The following is a 25,029-nucleotide window of genomic DNA, read 5'->3' as shown; positions in this document are numbered from 1 at the left end:
TTTTTTTAATCTCACACTGTCTTTATACTTATAATGTTGATATTTCAATATAAATATATATTTTTTATAGTTTAAATTGTCTTACTGTATGTTTTGCACTGCAGTCTCATTGTGTTTTAAAGTAAAATGACAATAAATAACAAAAATATTTTTAAAAAAAAACAAGATTATTCAACAATTTATTAAATTCTGAACAATTATTATGTTAAAATATGAGTATTGTCTTGTTTAGAAATGAATGAAAAGACATTACATATATTATTTTTCCAGCCGGTTTGACATCATCTGTAAATAAATGCTCCAAATGATTTTTTTTTTTTTTTTTTTTTTTTGGTTTAGAAAAGAAGAGAAATGTTTTGAAAATTAACAAATTTTTTTTTTATTTTAGTCAGGTGTTCCTTGGTTACTTTAAAAGATTTTGGACAACAGTGTAAATTATCATAAAATATTAATTAGAATGAATTTTTGTAAAGTTGCTCAACTGTCTTTAATGGATCCTAAATATTTAATATAACTAATTAACTTTAAAAAAGTGGATTCAATTTTAGTTAAATATTTATCCAAAATGTGCTAAATATTTCATAAAGATTCATTTTAATTCGTACCAAGAATCTCTTGGCAACATTTAGTTAGGTTTGCATGAACATTTTTAGTTAATCTTTTTTTCCAAGAAATAGAATTTGAACAATATTAAGCATCCATTTGTCATTTTGCTGCTCAATATCATCTCTAATTATCTACAAAATTTCTCAAAAACATCTTGTGAGAAATCTACATAATACATGGAACCGTGTGTGACTTTTTCTTTTACAGAAATTCCATATTTTTTATCATCAAAGTATAATCAAATGTAATCATTTCTTAAATTTCTTGTCATTATTGTCTCTTCGGTATTGCACTCATAGCTCATATAGTCACATCAGGAAAATAGAGTTTATGTACAGAAAGTATTAAGTATTAATTTAACCCAGTTTTGCTTTTTACAGTGTCTGACTGCCTCATAAATATTTCATATATCCATACACAGTGATGCATGTACTAATAATCCAGGCCCAGTGCACATACAGTATATGTAACACTGGACACATATGTTATATTCTACATCTCCTAATGGACCTAGTAATTTTATTTCCCCTCCAAACATACCACAAACACACTCTTTATCATTGCAGCTACGAAGGGCTCTAGACAATGACCCTTCTGCAGAGAGTGCCTTTCATTTTTACAGGCCAAACTGAGTTATGGCTGCAAACAGACACTGGATATCAAACAGTGTAATCACATCAGGGGCCGAGGGGCCTTTTCCAACTCCTGCACATGCCTCTTTCCAGAACAGTGTGACGCATGAGGGCCTGGCAGAGGCTGGGAGTAAACAAATTCATCTGACAACTGAGAGATGAGATGCTGGACTAGACCTTATAGGGTCTATCAGAGTGCGTCTGGCACATATGAAGCAATAAAACCGCATAAGATCAGAGCTGAGTGGGTCCCAGTATAAAGATGGAGGGTCTTAAAACTGATGTTACATCAGTATTCTGTCTTATATGTTCATGTGTGCTTGTTATTCTTCATCTCATTGTTCCTACTCACCCTCACGACCACTCCGCTCATCAAACCTTAACCTCCTATCCATCCCCCACTCTAACTTCTCAACAAAAGGTGACCATGCTTTTGCAATTCAGGCCCCAACCCTCTGGAATAGTCTTCCCCATTTCAGCAGGTCATCAGATTCTATAGACACCTTCAAGCGGCTCTTAAAAACTCACTTTTATAAACAAGCATTTCATTAAATCAGGACAGTGTAGTGTATGTGTGTGTGTGCGTATGCGTATATATTTGTGTATGGAAGTTTGTTTACATCTATATTGTGTCTGTGTATTGGTGTTTTAAGTGTTGGTTATGGGTCTGTCTTAGGGGTTGTTTGGGACATACAGGGTGGGGAAGCAAAATTTACAATGAACATTTAGTTGTTTTTTCTCAGCAGGCACTACGTCAATTGTTTTGAAACCAAACATATATTGATGTCATAATCATACCTAACACTATTATCCATACCTTTTCAGACACTTTTGCCCATATGAGTAATCAGGAAAGCAAACGTCAAAGAGTGTGTGATTTGCTGAATGCACTCGTCACACCAAAGGAGATTTCAAAAATAGTTGGAGTGTCCATAAAGACTGTTTATAATGGAAAGAAGAGAATGACTATGAGCAAAACTATTATGAGAAAGTCTGGAAGATACTATTAAAGAAGAATGGGAGAAGTTGTCACCTGAGTATTTGAGGAACACTTGCGCAAGTTTCAGGAAGTGTGTGAAGGCAGTTATTGAGAAAGAAGGACACATAGAATAAAAACATTTTCTATTATGTCAATTTTCTTGTGACAAATAAATTCTCATGACTTTCAATAAACTAATTGGTCATACACTGTCTTTCAATCCCTGCCTCAAAATATTGTAAATTTTGCTTCCCCACCCTGTATGTGGCCATGGTGTTCGTTCAGTGTGTGTTGCTTGTGCCAGAAAGTTTGTATCTGCATGTTGAATCTGTTTTCTTATTCTTGTCTTTCTTATTTGTTCTTATCTATCTCTTCTTTATGTGAAGCACTTCGTAACATGTTGTTTTAAAAAATGCTATATAAATAAAGCTGTACTTACTTACTTACTTATCTAGTTGGTCTGTGTTGTCCATTACCATCTGCTATTGTTCTTACCATCGCTGGTATGTGCTGCCCTTTACCATTAGTGCTGTTGTAGTTTTTTTTTTTTCTTACCATTGTTGGTATGTAATTATTGCTGTTCTTTACCACTAGCAGTATTGTAGTTTTTTGTTTTTACCATTGTTGGTATGTAATTATTATCATGTAAGTTGAAGGTTAACTGTTACCTGTAGAACACCACCAGGAATGTACTTTGTTTCTATTTTTTTTTTTTTTTTTTCACATTTATTTTGGTTATGCAATGTAAATGCTGTCAAATGAGTTAATTCTAATTTGGTATAGGCCTATTTTGTTCATTGTTCTGGCTTGAAGTCAAATGACAGGAGTGAGTATTTAAAATGTTATTATGTTCAGTTATTTGATGATGAGAATGGGGGTGGGATTAAATAAGTTTTTCTTCTTCCCACTCCTTTTCGAGTATACATGAATGATTTTTTTTGGAATTTTGAATTTGCATGTATTCTGTAAATGCTCAAAATAAACAAACAAATGAAATGAAATGAATGAGTTAATGATGAAATAAGTGATAACAAAACAGGAGAAAATGTGGAGTTTGTTTGTTTGTGGAAAACCTGGAGGAGCCACTACAGATGGACTGGGTTAACCTGTCCTTTGTGTGTGTGGGCTGATGGGGGATGGGGTTGACTTTCCAGAGACACAGCAGATGTCAATAGATGACAGGAGGGCTTCCCCACACCCCTCCATCACAAGGCAATCACGTTTTGGTTTTTCACTGTGGATCCACTGATTGCCATGGAAACCACACAGACACCATAAACGTGTGAAGCTGCAGAAGGAGACAAATGGGCTGTGGTCATGTTATTCTACTGATTGTGCAATGTGCAGTAAAAGGATGAGAGGAGAGCAGCAGCACGGATACCTAATATTTCCATGATAACGTTTCCTTCCGAGGGTTTTCCCACCCGCATCCCGCATAGAAACCCCGTGTGCGTCTGCGCTATAGGCAGGAGAAGGGATGTGCTGCCTCATGTCAGGGAGCAGTTTTTTCCACAGCTGATTCACCACAAAAGATTTTTACACCATTCCATTTGCCTATTGGCCGAAATCGTGCATGAGCTGGTCTGACAGGGGGACTGGTGGTAGTGGTGGTGGCGTTTGCTGAAATCACATAGGCGTGGTTTTGGATGGAGATGCTGCTCCCTCCGTCTGCTCCCGCTGGGATCCCCACCTGCTTTCGCACCGTCACCGAGCCAGCTGCTATTTTCCTGAGGTTCAACCCCTTATATGCACACGCTTGATTCTCTCTCAGAGGTCTGTTCTTTTTTTTTTTCTTTTTCTTTTTTTTTTTTTTTTTTTTTCTTTAACACCTTGAAGGAGCGGCGGCTGCGGCTGAGGCGGCGGTGGTGGCGCACGGCGCGTCAGACAAAATAAACAAGAGCGGAGACACGGAGCGACCGCGCGTCTCTGACTTTGGCCTCCACATATCCACTCGAATATCCACATCCACTTCCACAGCAGCAGCAGAGGAGAAGGATAATAGGAGAAGGAGGAACCACAGCGAAGACCCTGGTTCATGCGTGTTTAGGGCTGCGTCAACGCGCACAGGATGGGAAACACAACCAAGATGCCCAAAACAGTATCCTGGCTCGGCTTACTTGTGCTGTCGTCTGTTTTACTTCTAATAGTAAACGGCAAGAGAGCAAGACAGCCCCGCTGCCCCTCATCATGTACATGCACCAAAGATAACGCGTTGTGCGAAAGCGCAGGACTCATCCCACGCAGCTTTCCACCCGATGTCATCTCACTGTGAGTGTCTTTATTCAGTCTCCATGTTCCTGCCTTCTCCTCTGATGTTCGGACTGGAACTGAAACACAAGCCAAACCTCTAACAGTGTGTTTTCATTTCCCTCCTAAAACAGATCATTCGTCAAGTCTGAATTCACTGAAATCCCTAAAGAGAGTTTTATCCACACGCCTGCCCTGCACCTTCTGTGAGAAACCTCTGTGTTTTTTTTTTTGCGTACGTGCGCGCGTGTGTGAGTGCGTGTGAGCGCGTGCGTGTGTGCGTGTGTGTGTGTTCTTAAGTCTTTTGTTGCATGCTGTCAGTCCCTTGTGAGGTGACCAACGCCATGTTTAAGACATCTCCATTTACTGGTTCTTCACATGACCATCTAGAGCAGGGCTGTCAAACTGATTTTAGTTCAGGTTCCACATTCAGCCTGATTTGATCTCTAGTGGGCAGAACCAGTAAAATAATAACAGTGAAAAAAGTAGAATTCTATTATGATCAGGTTTACATCTACAAAGTTACCTTAAAAATCTGAAAAACACAAACAACTTGAATTGTCTAAAGAAAAACAAGTGCAATTTTAACAATATTCTGCCTCAATTTATCAGTTTATCGTTAACACATGTGCATTACAACCGCACAGAACATTTAGTAACAGACAGAATATTGATAAAATTGCATTTACTTTTCTTAAAACATTTCCATTTGTTCATATCTGTTCAGGTTATTCACTTTTTTTTTAAAATAAAAGTATAGTTTGGTAATGTAAACATTTTCATGTAATTTTACTTTTTTACACCAAAAAAACAAAGAGAAAATGTAGGGTTATCATTATTTATAGGTTATTATTATGATAATATTTTACTGGTTCTGACCCAGTTAAAATCTAATTGGACTGTATGTGTCTGTGTGTGGAACCTGAATTAAAATGATTTTGACACCATTGATTGTTAATATCTAAAGCGTAATTTTTGCATTTCACAAATTCATCCCGCAGGCCAGACTGGACCCTTTGGCGGGCCAGATTTGGTCCCCGGGCCGCATGTTTGACACCTGTGATCTGGAGCAGGGGTGTCAAACTCATTTTCTTTCAGGTTCCACATTCAGCCTGATTTGATCTCCAGTAAAATAATAACATAATAACCCATAAATAACGACAACTCCAAATATTTGCCTTTGTTTTGGTGTAAAGACAAAAAAACATGAAATTATGAAAATACATACTTTTCTAAACTATCCAAACAAAAAATGATGTGAATAACCTGAAAAAAAACTTAAATTTCTTAAGAAAAATAAGTGCAATTTTAACAATATTATGCTTCAACTTATCATTTCTACTTGTGCATTATGGATCAGATCTACAAAGACAATAAACACTGAGGAACAGGCAGAAAATAGTTCAAATTGTGCTCAATTTTCTTTAGACATTTCAGGTTGTTCATTTTTGTTCAGGTTATTCACGTTTTATTGTTACAAGATAATTTGTAAATGTAAATAATTTCAGAATTTAATGTTATTTTTTGCACTAAAACAAGGAGAAAAATTTGAAGTTGTCAATTCAAGATTTTTTGCTCAATTCAAGATTTTTTGCTTAATTCAAGATTTTTTTGCTAAATTTAAGATTTTTTTTTTTTTCCGCTTAATTGTAGATTTTTTTGGCTTAATTGGAGTTTTTTTTTTTTTTACTTAATTGAAGATTTTTTTGCTTAATTCAACATTTTTTTTTCCTTATTTCAAGCTTTTTTTTTATTTGCATAATTGAAGATTTTTTTTACTTAATTCAACATTTTTTCCTTAATTCAAGCTTTTTTTTGCTTAATTGAAGATTTTTTTTTTTTTTTTTACTTAATTGAAGATTTTTTTTTTTTTTTTTGCTTAATTCAACATTTTTTCCTTAATTCAAGCTAAATGTTTTTTTTTTTTTTTTTTTTTTTTTGCTTAATTCAATTCAAGACTGTGGAATTTTGTCACTTTGTAAATTCATCCCAGGGGCTGGACTGGAACCTTTGGCGAACCATTTGGCCACCGGGCCGCATGTTTGAGACCCCTGATCTAGAGGATGTGCCAGAAATTGAGCAACAAAATAGGGGAGGGGTATGTGTGTGTGTGTGTGTGTGTGGTCATTCTTTTATTACTATTATTCCACCCTATGATTCTCTCAGGGAGTGTTTTCTCTTGGCAATCAGCCAGTGTTTGTCTGAAATGTTCCCTTATCTGTGTGTGATTTACAGGGAATCCCTCCTTTGTAGAGGGAATCCCCTTTACTCATGGGGGAGTGTGTGTGTATGTGTGTGTGTGGGTGTGTGTGTGTGTGTGTATTAACTGTGTCACGGTGTCCTTCAAAATAAACACACAAGACTGCAGGAATCCCGGTAGATCATTGATCCCTGTCGTTGATGGATGTGGGTCAGTGTAAGGAAGGAAGGAGAGAGGAAGAGATGGATGGAGGGAGGGTGGATGGATGGATGGATGGACAGTATGTTATTTATGGGGGGGTCTTAGAGCGTAGACAGTCAAACATATGTGTGTGTGTGTTTAACTGGAACACTCTGCCACAGTTTATTCACAGCCAACAACCTGGAGTCTATCAACGAGGACGCCTTCCTGGGTCTTCCTCATCTGGAGTATCTGTGAGTAAAACAAACTTATCACTTTCCTCTAGATCGACTTTATTCTTCTTCTTCTGATGCATTTATTTCTACATTCCTTCCCCAGATTCATCGAAAACAACCAGATCAAGTCGATATCGCCGAACGCTTTCCGAGGCCTGAAAACTTTAGTGCATATGTGAGTGGACACTTTATGTTTCTCATGATAAAAAAAAAAAAAATACTAGTGTTTTCAGTCATGGAAAGTACTTTTATTCAATTGTTAAACTCAAGTTCAGATTTGAGGTACTTGTACTTCATTTGGTATTTCCATTTTATGCTACTTATACTTCATTTATACTCAACCACAAGGCACTACATATAATTTACTGTTCACTTATACTTCCTTATATGTCATATTGTGTGGGAGTGTGGGGCTTGACATATAAAAAAACTGTAAATACTATAGTCCTCTTACAAAAATGAGCCATATGTATTATTAATAAGGCCGGTTACTATGAACATACTAATGAATTGTTTATGAAATCCCATATTATGAAATTTAATGATTTGGTTTACTATAAAATAATGCAAATAATGTATAAAGCCAAATTAAAGTTACTCCCCGTCTGTGTACAAAGGTTCTTCTCAACACAAGTCTAAATATGATTTGCAAGATGTTTGTAAATTTGTTGTATAAAAATAACTAAAAAAGAGACAAAAAGAAGATGTATATCTGTTGTTGGAGTTAAACTATGGAATGAGTCCAGCATGGATTTACGAATGTGTAGCCCATTTTTGATATTTAAAAAACGGATACGTAAGGCAATTTTTGAAGGATACAATTGTTAAGATCTAATAAGTAATAGGTAAATTATTTATTTTTGATTCTACATTAAATTACCATTAATTTGGTGGTTAAGTTTTCTATTTCTTTGGTTTATTTTCACCTTTTTATGTTTCGCTTGTTTGCTTGGATACATAGTTTGTTTGTTTTTTTGTTTGTTTTGTTTTTTCTTCCTATATTGGATGCTGGGTAGTTGAATTTGTTGTGTAGGACAGGCATTAATATAAGCATTTTGCTTCTGCCTGTGCCTTTTCAGTCATTAACCTGTTGGTAATGTTTGTAGTGTTTGAAGTGTTGTTGTCGACACTGGTTATTATGTGATGACTGAATAAAGAATTTCATCATCATTTCATCATCATACTTCATACATATAGTTCATTGCATCTATATCTAGGCAGTGACAGAATGTTGTAAAAAAATTAACAAAACTTGTCTGTGATAGTGGCCGATGTTTAATATAAGGTTACACAACTGGATTTACTGACTCTGACAGAAAATAACAGTTAAAAAATGGAAAAACTGCGACAAGAAACAGCATTTCATTATGATCCAGGTTGATACTCAGTTTGAGATTTACTGATTACTAGCAGCCAAACAAGTGTCTTTCTAATTTTTTAACCTTTGAACACTATTGTGGAGGAGGAAACTCAAAAGTAAAGGCACAGGGTTATAAATCTGGAAATCCGTCTTTAACCCATAAAGACTTAGCGCTGCTTTTGTGGTAGTTCCCAAATTTTTAAGTGATTTATCACCATTTATTATAATATTATCCTCTGTATTTTGCATTTTTTCAATGAAAATCATCTATTTTCCTATATTTCATTTACTGATCATGTAAATGTTCATTAACCCTTTCATGCACGAATTATGAGAACCTTAATCAAGATTTTTTTCCTGAGTGTTTTCATTCCTCTTTAGGCATGAAAAAACACAATGCAACTGAAAATTTTCTTATGAAAAATAAATAAATAAATAAAAAGTAAAAAAAAAAAATATATATATAGATAAAAAAAAAAACTAATAGTAATAATAATAATAATAATAAAAATTCTTAGGAACCTATTTTTCATGAAGTTGCAAAAATATTCACTCAGCTGGACACCATGCATTTAATTTTTGAAGCGAAAAAACATGCATTTACTGATAATTGTGTGAAAACTATAACTATTACACTCAGGGGAGATCTACACAATGTTACCAATTCATGTCAGAAACGATACGTAATGTCTTAAAACTTTAATAAAGATATGTGTAAAAAAAAAAAAAAAACTAAACAAAACAACAAAATCCATGAATATACAAGAGAACAGCTGTAGAATAAGTGTCCACTGTAGTGACCAGTACACATGAAAGGGTTAAAGCTCAGATTAAAGTTGAAGGTTATTATATCAGAAACAGAGAAAACTGAAGAAAGACTGACTTTTTCAGCAAAAATATCATTAACTGAACATAAACCCAGTGTCTCCATCCACTGTTATTGATCCAGCTCCGTGGGTTTTACTGGTGAATCAATGCTGTGGAAGATGACAGTGTTTCCATGGTAACTACAGAGCCTCTGAACGCCCAAATGGGTCATATCTGATGACCATGAAAAGATTATAAACTGCATTTTAGACCAATTATTTACATGTGTTGATAGGATTAGTGGATCAACAGGTATTAAACATTTTATATCAGTAGATGATTTTGGTCGCTGGTGGATGTTTGGCTTTTTATGGGTTAACAGGAAAGGAGGAAAGGCCAAAGGTTTTATAAGGATAATTTCGATAGCGGTTACCAGGATGACTGTCAAAACAAACATTGCACAATCCTACCAAATGACCAGAAATGAAAGCATCTAGTTTCCCTTGACATGCGTGGGAGTAGAGAAGAAATCCAAGAGGAAAAATGAAAGTGAAATTAAAGGTCAACTACGATTTCAACAGTAATCTCATAACTGAACTCACTGGGGTCCAGTTAAAGATGAAACCACCACAACTACATCTCAGATAATGAAAATCTACTCATAAATGATAATGTATCATTAAATTACCGTGTGGAACAGTATATACAGAAACCAACTGGGCCCACCATTAACCAGCTGCAATATTAAAACTGCAGGAGCTGAAATCAGGGGGTTAAAAAGGCAGAATGTGAAAATAAACTCCATCCTCCTGCAGCTCTGTCCTCTCAGTCCACATACAAAAGATTAATGTGTGGAAGACAGAAGCCACTTTTACAAGCGACTGTTAGATATGGAGTAGAGCAGCAGAATCTGATCAGTGATTGGTAATTACAGCTGTCAGTCATGTATTTATCCCTCCTATGTGTATGAAAACGTGCAATCAGACAAAAGCCTACACAATGGAAGATTTTATACAGCCTGAAAACACATACAGAAGTGTCATTTCCTTTCAGACCACTGGAATTATAGTATACTGAAAGGTGAATATAGAATTTTTGTCCTGTGGCAGCACCATCGAACAAAATTGTTAACTGATGTAAAACGTTTAATATCTGTTGATCCACTAATCCTATCAATACATGTAAATAATTAGTGTAAAATGCAGTTTGTCGTCTTTTCATGGTCATCAGATATGACCCATCTGGACGTTCAAAGGCTCCGTAGCGAACGTAGAAACACCGTCATCTTCTACAACATTGATTCGAGTTGGATCAATGACAGTGGATGGATACACTGGGTTTATGTTCAGTTAATGACATTTTTGCTGAAAAAGTCAGTCTTTCTTCAGTTTTCTCTGTTGCTGATCTAATAACCTTTAACTTTAATCTGAGTTGGATCAATGACAGTGGATGGATACACTGGGTTTATGTTCAGTTCATGACATATTTTACTGAAAAACTCAGTTTTCGCTGTTTCGGATATAATAACCCTCAAGAATTTTTATGAACATACATGATCAGTAAATTGGCATGATTTTCACAAAAAAAAAAAAAAAAAGCAAAATACAGATGATAATACAGTGTGTATCAAAAAAACTATACATTGTGAAAAGTTACCCCCAGTTCCTCATTTGATAATTTTTAGAATTTTCTTGTATGGACGTCGGTAGGTAGGGGATTGGTGGATATTTGTCCAAACTTACAGACCCAGATTCAGATACAGAAATAAGTATATAGAAATAACAAATACAGATTCATGCATGAGTGAGCAGGGGTAAATCGCGCAATCCAAGTTAAAACTGGTTTGCGTGAAGTAGCGGTGGGATTTAAATCCAATCAAAGGTCATGGGAGGGGACAATGGGCCTCCATCTTGTTTTCCACAAAATTTCCAGGTTACAGGTTAACTAGCCCTAACCCTAACTTGGCCTGTCCTCAGTGACTGTTGAGCCGCATTATGTAATAAATTCCTATTATGTAATGAAAGTTCAAAATGTAATAAGAATGTCACGCCATCTTGTAATAAAGCTGCGTTATGTAATAAACTGACGCATTTTGTAATAAACTACCTCAGTGCATTATGTAGTAAATTTTTTCGCATTATGTAGTAAGTTATTACAATTTGAGAAATTTATTACAAAATGCACTTGACATGTTTTTATTTTCAGGAAAATGTAATGTACTAAATTAATCTTTAAACTGTGTGGTTAAAGTTCTGATTCCATTACCTGTAGCTCCTGTGACTAATTTCTTATAAATTGCTCTGAAATTATATTAATTTGGATTGTTATTACATAATGAACCATGTTATTACATTTTTTCTAAAATAAAAATGTGTCAAGTGCATTTTGTTATAAATTCTCAAATTGTAATAACTTACTACATAATGTGAAAAAATTTACTATATAATGCGTTGACGTAGTTTATTACAAAATGCGTCAGCTTATTACATAATACGGCTTTATTACAAGATGACGTGACATTCTTATTACAATTTGAACTTTTATTACATAATGGGAATTTATTACATAATGTGGCTCAACAGTGACAATTTCAGGCCTAAACAAGTTGAATTAACTTTGAAAGGCAGGAACAGCTGACATGGGTAAAGAAATGAAACTGACATGGTGGCCAAAGTGTTAATGCTGTAACCTGGCAATTTTGTGGAAAACAAGATGGATGCCCATTGTCCCCTCCCATGACCTTTGATTGGATTTAAATCCCACCGCTACTTTGCTAAAATCAGTTTTAACTTGGATTGCGCAATTTGCCCCTGCTCACTTATGCATGAAAACCTGGGTCTGTAAATTTGGGCAAATATCCACCAAACCCCTATCTACCGACGTCCTGAAAAGAAAATTCCAAAAATGATCAAATGCGGAACTGGGGTTAATTTTTCAAAATGTATAGTGTTTTTTTGATACACCTTATTACAATGGAGATAAATCCCTTAAGAAAGGTTAAATAGAGAGAAAACTGCTATAAAAGTAACACTAGTCTTTATGTGTTAAAGCACTCCTGGACAATATACAGCTAAAAACGTCATCATACTAAATCTAACGATATCACGTGACAATGATATCATGGTGTATATCAAATTGGTATTTCTTTTGAGTTAAAAGACCGAGTTTTGATCCTCAGTGAAAGCTGTAGAAACTGGATGACAGTTGAAAGACCAAAACATTCCAAACATGTGCAAAGCAGTAAAATATTTCAGTAACCTAGAGGTAAAACACTGGAAAAACTAAACATACATTTAATATTTGGTTTGGAATGCTGCGTACACATAAAGTCCAAAGACATGCAACAAAACTAAAATGGATAGCATATGATAGTAAATTTATGCCATCCAAAATTGACCAAAACTATAAATATTGGGTAACCAAGGGAGTTACAGCTTGGTGTGTTCTGGAAAATAATGGGAGGCTGGAGAGTTTCCAAACTTTAGCACAAAAATATCAATTTGAGAAACATGATTTTTTTCCATTATCTTCAAATGAGAGACTACTATAAAGGGGAAATACAGGTGGGACCCTCCATGGAAGAGAGCAATGTGGTTCAAATCATGACTAAAGCATATAAACATAGTAATATTAGGATAATCTCAGCATTATATAAAGCCTTAATAAATCTTGATAAGCAAACAACTTACTATGTAAAAGTGAAATGGGAAAGAGAATTTGATACAGAAACTGATGATATAGATTGGCTAAACATGTGGAAATTCCATCATACAACTACTAGCTCTCGGACACGGAGGGAATTTGCCTGGAAAAACCTTATAAGATTTTTTATTCCACCCAAGTTTAAAAGTAAACAGTTACAGAGGCATCAGGAATGTTGGAGAGAATGCGGGGAGATGGATGTTGACCATTCTTATGTTTTTTGGAAATGTTCAAAACTTTTGGAATATTGGGAAATGATCTGCAATGTCCTATGTCAAGTATTAGGACACACAATTCCGAAGAAACCTGAAATTCTTCATTTATACAACTTTGGTGATGGCACTATACGTGAATACGATAAATATTTGGTAAAGGTGATGTTGATAGCTGCAAAAAAATGTATGACGAGGAATTGGAGGAAGATGAACACGCCATCAAAGGATCAATGGATAACTACGATCAAGGACATATTTCTAATGGAAAAAGTAACACACAGATTGCGATTACAAGAACCACAAATGAACAAAAAGTGGAAAAAATGGACATTATATGAGCAAAATAACTGATAAGACTGTGCTACCCAGATTTATTTATGTTATTGTGTTTTCTTTTTGTTGTTGTTCTTTTAAAACTAATAAAATATAAGTTACAAAAAAAAAAAAAACACTGGAAAAAAAAAATCATAAAACATTCGATATCTAAACATGCCTGAATGTCAGTAGAGAAAACTGCAAAACACTGAGACATTTTCCCCTCGTCTCAGTTCTCAAGTTATAGCTCCTAGACTCCTCACCTCCACTCCTCGCCTCCATTATTCGCTCTTCCCACCAGAGATGTGAGCGGAGGAGTCAAAGTGAGGATCCAAGGAGAGAGGAATGGAGGCATCACGCATTTAACATCACGAAGGAAAATGTATTGTGGTGTAAAATTATGCCACGATAAGTCATTGAAATGGGCTGTTCTGGGTGTTTACGTCATATATTTTAAGATTTTTCTACTTTTGCTTCTGTTCGCGTCTCGAATGCGGGACTTTCACCTCGTAACAGAGCATCTTATCACTACTTTTACTCAAGTACACAATGTGAGAAGTACACGCAGCATCGAGCGTGTGAATATTAACTAAAATGTCACTACCATCACTTCCTTGTAAGAAAGAAACAAAGCTTCCTTTTATGAGTATCTGTTCAAAGTGTTGTAATCTGTCTGCAGGTGTGGACTTGTTTTGTTTCAAAGAAATGCTGACAAGCTTTCATTACGTAAGATTTATTCCCGCTTTGGCCTATCTCTAGCACCCTGCAGCTGTTAACAGAATTCTAAAGCACATACTGAAGCCATCATAGTCCAAGTTATTAATATAAGCATGCTCAAGGCCAACTACTGTACTTGTTTCTTTTTTGCAAATTTTTAAGCACTAATGTATGCATTTCTTGCTCTAACCTTATTATTTTTCCATTGAAAGAGAAGTAAGGTTCACTATATTCCTCTTTTTTTCCCACACTGGCAGAAAAAGCCGTAAAATGGCTGTGGAGGCACTTCTAAAAATAGCCTAATGTTTCCTCAAACTCACAATAAGCAATGTTCCTCCTTCGATCTCCAGGGTGACACACTGTACCAGCAGATTTCCACACATTCAACTGCAACAACACAAAGAAAAATCCAGAAATAAAACAGCTGCATCATTTATATTTGAGGATGAGGTAAAAACAGTGGCGCATGTTTCTGATTCATGGCTGTTTCTGTTCTCTTTTGCAGGAGTCTGGCGTACAATAATCTCGAGACCCTGCCCAAAGATTTGTTCAAGGGCCTTGAGGCTTTGACAAAAGTGTAAGTGTGAATCGTCTGCTGTTGTGAAATAAACACATAACCTGCGTAGCTTTGCATAACAAATATATGCACTGTAATGAATGCTAATGTGGATACTGTAGGTTTTTCTCCACAGTCTGCTATATATAGAGACACTGTATCATTATTTCATTTCAGCCCAGGCTTGAAAAACGCGTAGGCAGTCACTGCATATAAAGTCATTAAATTTACATGTGGCATTGAGGAGGAGAGATGGTTCGCAATCTATTTCCTTCTTCTTAATGCCTTTTTTTACTTTAATGAGAGGACGGTGCATGGCTATGAGGAGGCAGTGAGTGGAGCTGGCAGCAGTAACACACCGCTTTAGTGACTGCAGGGTTTGACACTAAAAGCCATGCTATTTGCACTGTTTCTGAGTGTTTGTAAGATGAGGCGGGTTGTGATTTTTGTCCCTTCAGAGACCTGCGGGGGAACCAGTTCACCTGCGACTGTAAGCTGAAGTGGCTGGTGGAGTGGATCTATAACACCAACGCCACTGTGGATCAGATTTACTGTAAAGGTCCGGCCTCTCAGCTGGACAAGAAGATCAATGATTTGGTTCCTCAGTCCTTTGACTGCATCACAACAGGTACATCAAAACCAAATGTAGAAGTAGGTTTCTCAAATGAATGCTGCAGAAGATGAAAATGAAAGGAATTTGATAATATACTCCCTCCATCTGCACCTTTAAGTGGTTCCAAGCTATGGAACAGTGAAGCCAAAATATCACCATTACAGCAGCTGCTGTGTTGCTTCTGTGGGGAGCCATGGATTAGAGCAGTGGAGTCACACTTGATGGAAACATAACACTGATCATAACAGAGTGTAATTAAAGCTGTCAGTCACATACAATACTGTACAAAAGTCTTAGACCAACATTAGGCTAGATGGTTTAGTAACATTCTTATGATCACACAAATACATTTCTCAGTCTCTGTATTATGGTACAGTCTGGATACATGTGAAGAAGAAGAATAATAACTAGAAAAGCACTCGGAGAGCGCAGACCTCCACCAAGGCAGATCAGTCCCCCCCTCAATCACCACCAAAATTTAATCATTTGTTCCTTGTGCCAGTATCAACATTTCCTGAAAATTTCCTCCAAATCCGTCCATAACTTTTTGAGTTATCTTGCTAAAAGACAGACAGACAGATAGACAGACAAACCCTGACGAAAACATGACCTCCGCCGTTCCTTGATGGAGGTAACAAGTGGTGCCAGGCACAACAAACCCCGCCCCTCACAAGTATTGTAAGTTATTTTGGAATCGATCCAGCTGATGTCATCATGTCTATGCATGTGCTGATGTTAGCATATCAACTGCCTCTATATATGTGCCAAGTTTGAAGTAAATTGAAACAAAATCGATTTTTTCATAGACATTTGAAATTTCGGCCTTTATAAGTAAATGGGAGGGAAAAAAAAGATTTAAAAATTCATAAAAATTTGAACTTTGACCTACTTATCCCAAATGTAAGCACATCTATTCTGGGTCATTAGCATCTATAAACCCAATCTGGCATGAATAAAACCAGCAGTTTCGCCACTACAGACAAGTGAAATTTTGCCCATTGTAAGTCAATGGGGAAAAAAAAAAGATTTAAAAAATTCATAAAAAATTTTAATTTTGACCTACTTTTCTCAAAATGTAATGGCATCTATTCTGGGTCACTGGTAATCTACAAACCCAATTTGGTATGAATTCAATTAATAGTTTTGCTGCTAGAGTGTTAACAAACAATCAAACAAACAAATTAGACCAAGAACAATACCTCTTTCCTCCCCTTCAGGGAGCAGAGTAATAATAGATAATGGATTATGTTGCGCTTTTCTATTTATGCATACTCAAAGCGCATACACTGGATTGATTATTCATTCACTCTCACATACTGATGGTGCCAGTCCACCCCAACGGCCCCTCTGACCACCACACATTCATACATGTGTGAGTGGCCCCGGAGGCAAGGTGGGTCTTTCCCAAGGACACATGACTATGACAGAGTAGGATTAGATTAGAACCACCAACCCTGTGGTTAGTGGACAACCTGCTCTACCTCCTGAGCCACAGCCAGGTTTGCTGTAGATTAATTTCGATTAATCACAATTAAATATCATTCATTTTAAATCTATATTAATCGCGTTTCACAGACTCAAGAAAGAAGGGAATATATGTGCACTTAACATATTTATTCAACACCTTCAACAGTTTCAGCAAAACAACTTGAAACAAAACAACTGTTCTGTCTTGTTTTTTTTTTTGTCTTCATATTTCCATCCAGAGGGCCAACGTGATGTGTAGCGCCTCCCATCTTTATGGGTTGGTTCTGCTGCCTGTCACTACTGCCCATTTGTTCATGCACGACAGTAACGCTACTTGGAAAAACTGCCTGAAATGCATTGGCAGAGATGTTCAGAGTCATTCTGTGCTGCAGATGGGTTAATTGCATTAAAATTTTAATCAGATTAATTATGATGGATTCATCTGCATTAATGCACTAATTTTGACAGCCCTAATATTTTCCAAAGTTCTCAAGGGGCACACTGGAAGGTGTGGGTCATCAGCTCTCTATAGCATGTAAACAAACTCAAGACCACATGAAATATAACATGTGTGAAGGTAATTAAAGAGTTTTTGCCAAAAAACCAAAAAGCTATCACGCACAGAAGCTGAAAAAGTATTTACCATGCTTGGCTGGTGTTTTATACTTGGTGGTGTTCATACATCTGTAGACATGCTTATTTCTAGATTTAACAATCATAATTCAAGAGATCTTGTCAAGTGAAAATATATATAATGAAAATGTAACATCAGAAAATGCAACAATCAGGACTCCTTGTGAACACACATGCTGCATGGACAGATATTTCACTTGTTTTGAGTACATTTTTTCTCAGATTTAGTGTTTTTATCTTGTTTTTAGTCACCCCTTTTTTGCAGTGTAGATGCTGAATAAAAAAAGACTGCTCTTTTTGTGTTGATGACTGTTATTAATATTGGTAATGTCCAAAACCTCTTAGTAATATGTCGAGTAATAATAATCAGTAACCCACTACATTCAGAGGATTTCACATCTAGATGTTGAGAATCACAACACAAAACATTACTTGACATTTTACTTGAGGGCTCCATCCTCAAGTCAAAGGGGAAACAAACCACAGGGTACAGATCATGCATACATCAGAATAATACATGACTAAAACATGACTCATGATGGTTTAATGCATCCACAGTGACCCGACTGTGACTCTATGTGATTACGTCAAACTTACTTAATCATCCTTTAAAGGAATCTTAAATCACAATCACTTCATTCATTACATAAAATGTCATGTTTTATAATAAAAGCCACGACATCCCTGGGACAGAGGCTGGATTCATCTGAGGTCAGACAGCTGATGATTTACATCAGCTTTGACTGAAGGATTGAAAACATTTTTTCGCAGAACTTTCATTAGACTTCTTAAATGTAATGTTTTAGAGGGATCTGTTCACAGTCGGAATGACGAGGAAACATTACGATAAAGACCATGTCATATTGGTCTAGTGGGAATAAGGAGGATCAAATTTCAGAAGTGGAATATAATACATGATTATTTTTCCATTGGTGTATAATCATATGAAAATAGGACTCATTTTTTGCAAACTTTTTACTAGTCCACCATGTTTCTGCAGTAACTCCGAGTGGACCTCCTCTTGTATTTGTTGCCATTTTATAGAAAGAAAATATACACCACTGTCACTACTGTATCTGAGTGTGGACCAGAGTTACTATCACCATAACTTAAAAGTCCAGAATTGACTAAACAAATTCTGATTCTAGTGACATTTTTTGCAGCAACTCCAGATATTGTTAAATATTACCCACGGAACTTAAAAAAAAAACGTTTCCACGGTGACACTTGGCATTCTGTTGGTTGCAGTGATGACATTATTGTAAAAATTCACTGAGGCGATACTGCACTTGATTTGATTTACAACAAACCCCTTTAGGACATTAGGGCATGAATTTCACATCTGGTATCAAGCAGCAACATGTAAATATTTGCCTCTGATGATTTGTTTGGTTTAAAAGAAAATTATTTTTTTATTATACAGGTTGTTCATGAAGTCTCTTTAAAATTTACAAAAGCAAATGAATAGACAAATCTGTGGACCTTATTATAAAATAAAAAGTAGATATTGAAGTTTTTTGCCTCATTTAATGCACCTCTTTATGAACACCATTAGTTGCACGAAGCACATGAAGAAGGTACTGGATTTTTTGTCATGTTGGCTGTATCATAAACTCATCAATGGCGTTAATGGCATCAGTGATCTTCTGCTTCAGGTCATTTATGTCCCGTATCTTTATTCGACACATGACCTCTTTAACATAACCCCACAGGAAGAAATCCAGGGGAGTGATATCTGTTGAACGAGGTGTCCAGTGAATTGAACAATCCCTTCTAATCCACTGGTCTGGAAATGTTTGATTTAGGAACCCACCAATATGCAGTCCCCAATGTGGTGGTGCACCATCTACCTGGAAAATAGTGACGTGCGGATCGATACTGAAATATTGATATCTCCAATACCAGATCTTTACACCCTAGAATCGATTCACAAATCAACATATCCATACTTATGATTCTTTGGTCATTTGAGCTCATGTACATCAGGAACACAGCGGAAAGTAGCTAAACTATTGGAACTTTGTCCAAATGATATGCGATTGGTGGGAACTACTTCTTCTTCCGCCTGGGTAAGTGTGTACTGCGTCACACTTCTCAGTCAGTTAACTCTGACTCTTAGTCTATACTGAGCAAAAACAGAACAGACTAAAGGGGAAAACAGTAAATATGCTCTTTTTCCTTAACAAAAACTTGTGAATGAGGGAAAGTGTCGATGTTGGATGCTTTTGTTGAAGTGTTACATGTTCAGTATTTTCATGTTTCATGTTAACACGTTCATGCATTGTGAATTAATATGCAAGTTTTTATTTTTAAAGTAGTTTTTGACAATTAAACAATAATTACGCCCATGTCTTGTATTCTTTATGAAGTTGTGATTTGAAATACAGTTTTTTTTTTTGAGTTTCCAGACATTAAATGTATTTGTACAAAAAATCCAATCGGTATCGCTGATACTAGTCTGAATTTTACTTGGTATCGAATTGGAAAGGAAATCCGTGGTATTGAACATCACTACTGAAAAATGATGGTTGGTTGAAGGTCATCCAGTTGTGGTGCCACATATTCAGTCAAAAGGTCATGGTAAACGTTTGCAGTAATTGATCTCGTTGAAGAAAAATGGGCCAAGGATTCGATTAAACATGACCCCACACCAACCACTCCAGTTCTGATAACTACTAAGTACATAGAACAAATCTGATTAACATATGTCATCAATTGCTTTTGTAATAAGTTTTCTACATTGTAAAGACACTTCGTGGACACCCTGTAATATTAGAACAGGTAATATTCTGTTTAATAGAGAATGATCAAACATGCATAGATCTATTATTATATACTATAAACAATGGTCTAGTAAGAAGTAATCACATAACGCCACAGATCTGTTCATGAGGTCATGGTGAATTCATGACATTATCCCTCATTTAGTCGTCGTAAATCATGCATTTGTACCTGTGTTATAAAACACGTCTGACATAGGTTGAATTACAGAGGAGTTAGCAAACCTTCCACACTTCTTTGTTTTAATAGATGGTTATTTTCCAACAAACCACTTTTTGTGTCTTTTCCTTGCAGAGTTTGCATCTTACCAGTCCCTCAAGTTCGAATCTATATCAGTGGAAGCGTTTTCCTTTGGGAGCGATCAGTATGTGGTGTTTGCGCAGCCTTTCATCGGGAAATGTAGCTTCCTGGAATGGGATCATGTTGAGATGGTCTTCAGAAACTTTGATGACATTGACAGTAAGTAATGATATTGTAAATACAGCAGCACCAGGAAAAACTTCAGATTTTAGGATTTATAGGTATATGCTTGAGAAAAACTAACATTTTTTTTTTTTTTAAACCATGGATAGCATTTATTTCAAATTCCAAAGTATTTGTGTTTACAGTAACACAATCCTAATGTTTTACTTTGGAAGAAGTCAGAAGTTAATCCTTATTTTTGAGGCACTATGCAGTAATTGCATCTAAACATGAAAGCATCCCCGTTACTGTTTTGTTGCCTTGTGTTATTCCTACTGGAAAAATGTACGCGGTTTAGTATTGTATTGTGGTTTTTGATGATTCAAGTTCCTCCTGATCACAATCCAAAGGTTTTAAGTGGGTTCAGGTCTGGAACTTTCTTGTGGTCTCTTAATTTTTCCCAGATATGTACTGTAATCTGTAAGACAAGTATGAGTTTTTGAGTTTTCTTAAGGTAATTCTCTTGCATTTATGACTATTCTTGCAAGAAGGGTAATTGTCCTGAAATAGAAATCACCACAGCCCCCTTCCTTTATTCACTGGCTCAGAGACATCCTGTATTTCCTCAAACTGGAAAAAATTAGAACGACACTTTATGTTACTTTACTTTGTTTCAACTAGTCAGGAAAACAAATTTCCCCTTTGTTCCAGATTGACCTTTATGGTAATTTTTCCGCCAGGTCCTCTTTTTGTTTTTTCTATTCAGTAATGCACCTTGTATAAGACATACCGCATCAATATTCTAAATGTGAACCTTTCAAGGCCTTTTTGTTTGTTTGTTTAGTTTTCTGGGGGGGGCTTTTTTTGTGTTTGTTTGTTTTTGTTAATGGAGAAGGTTGGTGTACTTGTTCTTGTTCTTGGGTTTGTTTGCATGTAAAAAAAAAAAAAAAAGGAAATTGTGCAACAATTTATTTTCAACTGATGTCACATATGATACAATGTTTGCATTGCCCAGTTTCTATAAAACTCCAAATAAACAAAGGTTGGAAAAAAAGAAAAAAAAGACAAGTATGAGCTTGGGAGAAGAACCACTAGATGGAGACACAAACCCAGAAAAAAAAATGCAACCTCATCACTGCTGTCCTCTGTTTATTTCCCACCAGGTACATCCACAGTGATCTGTAAACCCCTGGTCATTGACAGTCAGCTCTTTATAATAGTGGCTCAGCTGTTCGGTGGTTCACACATCTATAAGCGTGACACCTCTGCCAACAAATTCATCAAACTCCAAGGCATCGACATCCTTAAAATCCGCAAACCAAATGACGTTGAGACCTTCCGCATAGATGGAGAGTCCTTTTTTGTCATCGCAGACAGCTCCAAAGCCGGTTCCACCACCATCTACAAATGGAACGGCAATGGTTTCTACTCACACCAGTCGCTCCACCCGTGGTATCGAGACACAGACGTGGAGTACATGGAGATCTCGTCCAAACCTCATCTGATCCTGTCCAGCAGCTCCCAGAGGCCGGTCATCTACCAGTGGAACAAAGGCACCAAGCTGTTCGACAGACGCACCGACATCCCAGAGATGGAGGACGTCTACGCCGTCAAGCACTTTCAGGTCAAATCCGAGCTCTTCATCTGTCTGACCCGCTTCATAGGCGACTCCAAAGTCATGCGCTGGGACGGGGCCCTCTTCCGAGAATTGCAGACCATGCCCTCTCGCGGCTCCATGGTGTTCCAGCCCTTCGCCGTGGGCAACTGGCAGTACGCCATCCTGGGCAGCGATTACTCTTTCACGCAGGTGTATCGCTGGGATACCAAAAAGGGCGAGTTTGTCCACTTCCAGGAGCTGAACATCCAAGCACCGAGGGCTTTCTCTCCGGTCTCTATAGACAACCGTCAATTTTTGTTGGCCTCTAGTTTCAAAGGAAAAACTCAGATCTACGAGCACCTGGTGATCGATCTGAGCAACTGAACGACTGATTTTTTTCTTTTCTGACTGATTGCTTATGTGACTGGTTACTGTGTCTGAAGTTGGCAGTTGCAGCAGTTTCCAATGCTGAACAACAATGGACGGGATTATCAGTTGATCCTAACTTGAGAATGGCAGGCGTTATTCTTTTTGAAATCAGTGCATGAAACGTGTAAAATGTGAAGAGCTACATGCACCTCAGACAAATGTCACTGACCATGTTCCCATGGCGGCCATTTTCTGCCGACATCATGCCCTGGGTGGAAGCTCACATGAAGGGTGTCATAGATATCGCTGTGCTCAGATTGTACGAAGGTAGGAAAGATGATTGTTTCACTGCTTCCCCACTGATCAGCAACTGAAAAGACAACAGATCATTAAAATATGGATTGACATCGCATCATATTTATAAGAAAAAAACATATCTGACACATTATAGATATGCTGCGTTCCAGGCAACCCGAAACTCGTGTTTTTCCAACCTTCTACCGGTGAAAACGCACTGGAATGGCAGTCAAACCTGTGACTTCCCACCCGTGAACTTGTACTAGATCCGTGTCCTCCCAGTTCCGAATTCTGACGTCACATAGCAATTGCAGCCCCCATGGATGCGGTGTTTATGCAGATTGTTTATTAAAACAAGGTATTGTGCTGATGTTATTTATCTGTAAATGTTCTGCATAATCAGCAGCGACTCTAGAGTTAGCTAGTTTTCAGTTCAATGAGTGCAAGAACAAATCAATACCAAATACGTATCCAAATATCCAAATAACATAATAACATAATAATAACATAAAAGGTAGAACAGCTTCTCTTGCCTTATGCGCCGTTTTTACTCCTCTGTTTCCCTCAGATAAGCAAAGCACAAGCACCTTTAACGATAGAAATGATTGTAAATGAACATAACGTATGGTCCACCATGCTGGTTTGTTTACATCTAGCTACCACAATTCCTTGCGCTCAGGCAGTTTGGTGTGACTCGCATGGAACATTACAAAGTCGTGAGTCGTGGTTTGAAGTCGTGACTTACGAGCTCAAAAAACGGCCTGGAATGCAGCATTAATGTTAGCATCCAAGCGCTTCCTTGCTAACATTACATGACTGTCTAATAGTGTTGAATGGTAGGAGGCATACAACACACTGGATGTAACCGAGTTTCAGTGTCTTTTGACCTGAGTCACAGTATTCAAATATGTTCTAAAAATGTAGGTAAAAAAGAAAGCAAGACACAGAGGTATTTCAGACTTATTTTACACTTTTCCTACCATATCATGTAACAATACCAGACAGTAATGGTCCAGTCTATGAGACACCATCTCAGATTTGCTTCATAAGCCACTTTTACACAGAGATCCCAGAAAAAAGGTGAGATGGTGATACCACCTTTTCACCACCATTGACCAATTTCCACAGCCAAGCCAAAGGAGTAACGGAGGTGGGACAGGCTGGACTTTTACACAGCGGACCTGCATTCCGGAATCAAAGGGGTGGTGACACAGCACAGCGTATGGTGTGATGTATAACTTGCACATCAGAAATACCCCGAGCATAGCGGTGTTGCTAACCTCTCCAGAGTTTTTCACTGTTCCACAAATGTTAGCATGGATAGAGTCCTCCGCCCAAAGTGACAATAGCTTGCGGATCTCGGCGTCTCCCCAGTTCGACATCTTTCTGGTCGCTCTGATATGTTTGTTTACTGTACATGGCCTGTGGGGGTCACACACACAATTTGTCATCAAAACAACGCCTTGGTTGCAGAACAAGAGGTGTGCTTTTTACATAGCGTTCTGGAATCATGATTCCACCTTTATCACGGCTCTGTTAGTAACTCTAGAGGCGTTACAAAGCTGTGATAATGGTGGGACCAAATAGTCCCACCATTTCGTTTACACAGACCAAGGTTATTATTATTAACGAAAACTAACGAAATGACGAAAACTAGAATTGAAAAAACATTTCCGCTAACTGAAATAAATAAAAACTATAATTAAAAGAAAAAACAATAACTAACTGAAACTCTATTGTGTGCTTACAAAACTAACTAAAAGGGCTAAAAAATTATCGATAAAATTCTCTTCATTTTCATCTTTGTCAACGTCAGATTGATACGAAATCGATTTATTTCGCTCTAGCAATTTTAGCTAGCGGCACCATACGACACTTCACGGTCCGTCACTTGTTGTCACTTGTCCTTTAGAGTTGTATTCTCGTCCCCACTCTACCTGGAAACATGGAGACTAAAGTTGGGAGAATTCAGAGTCCTGTCTGGGATTTATTTGAATACGACAGCAAAGAAGATAAAAGATACGACAAAACTAAAATTAATACTAAAACTAAGCATTTAGGAAAAAAATGAAAACTAATAAAAACTAGCAAACTGGCTCAAAAAACGAATTAAAACTA

General features: G+C 36.9%; 1 protein-coding gene across 2 annotated transcripts in view; it reads left to right on the top strand.

The window, feature by feature from the left end:
- Positions 1-23,515, top strand: part of LOC115434727 (leucine-rich glioma-inactivated protein 1-like) — a 28,650-nt gene extending 5,135 nt beyond the window's left edge. Inside the window, exons 2-9 of one of the 2 annotated variants that reach the window (XM_030156820.1) lie at positions 4,206-4,485; positions 4,599-4,670; positions 7,027-7,098; positions 7,184-7,255; positions 14,702-14,773; positions 15,211-15,380; positions 20,541-20,705; positions 21,812-23,515. In XM_030156820.1, the coding sequence (XP_030012680.1) occupies positions 4,286-4,485; positions 4,599-4,670; positions 7,027-7,098; positions 7,184-7,255; positions 14,702-14,773; positions 15,211-15,380; positions 20,541-20,705; positions 21,812-22,629 (1,641 nt within the window). In that variant the 5' untranslated portion in view covers positions 4,206-4,285 and the 3' untranslated portion in view covers positions 22,630-23,515. Of the gene's footprint in view, positions 1-4,042; positions 4,486-4,598; positions 4,671-7,026; positions 7,099-7,183; positions 7,256-14,701; positions 14,774-15,210; positions 15,381-20,540; positions 20,706-21,811 lie in introns of those variants that run through there. The other variant, XM_030156819.1, reaches the window with a different exon arrangement.
- Positions 23,516-25,029: the final 1,514 nt, after the last annotated feature.

Source organism: Sphaeramia orbicularis, chromosome 15 (genome assembly GCF_902148855.1).
Source record: "Sphaeramia orbicularis chromosome 15, fSphaOr1.1, whole genome shotgun sequence".
Classification (NCBI taxonomy): Eukaryota; Metazoa; Chordata; class Actinopteri; order Kurtiformes; family Apogonidae; genus Sphaeramia; species Sphaeramia orbicularis.
Note: the sequence above shows the minus strand (reverse complement) of the source record. Positions and strands in the feature narration are given on the sequence as shown.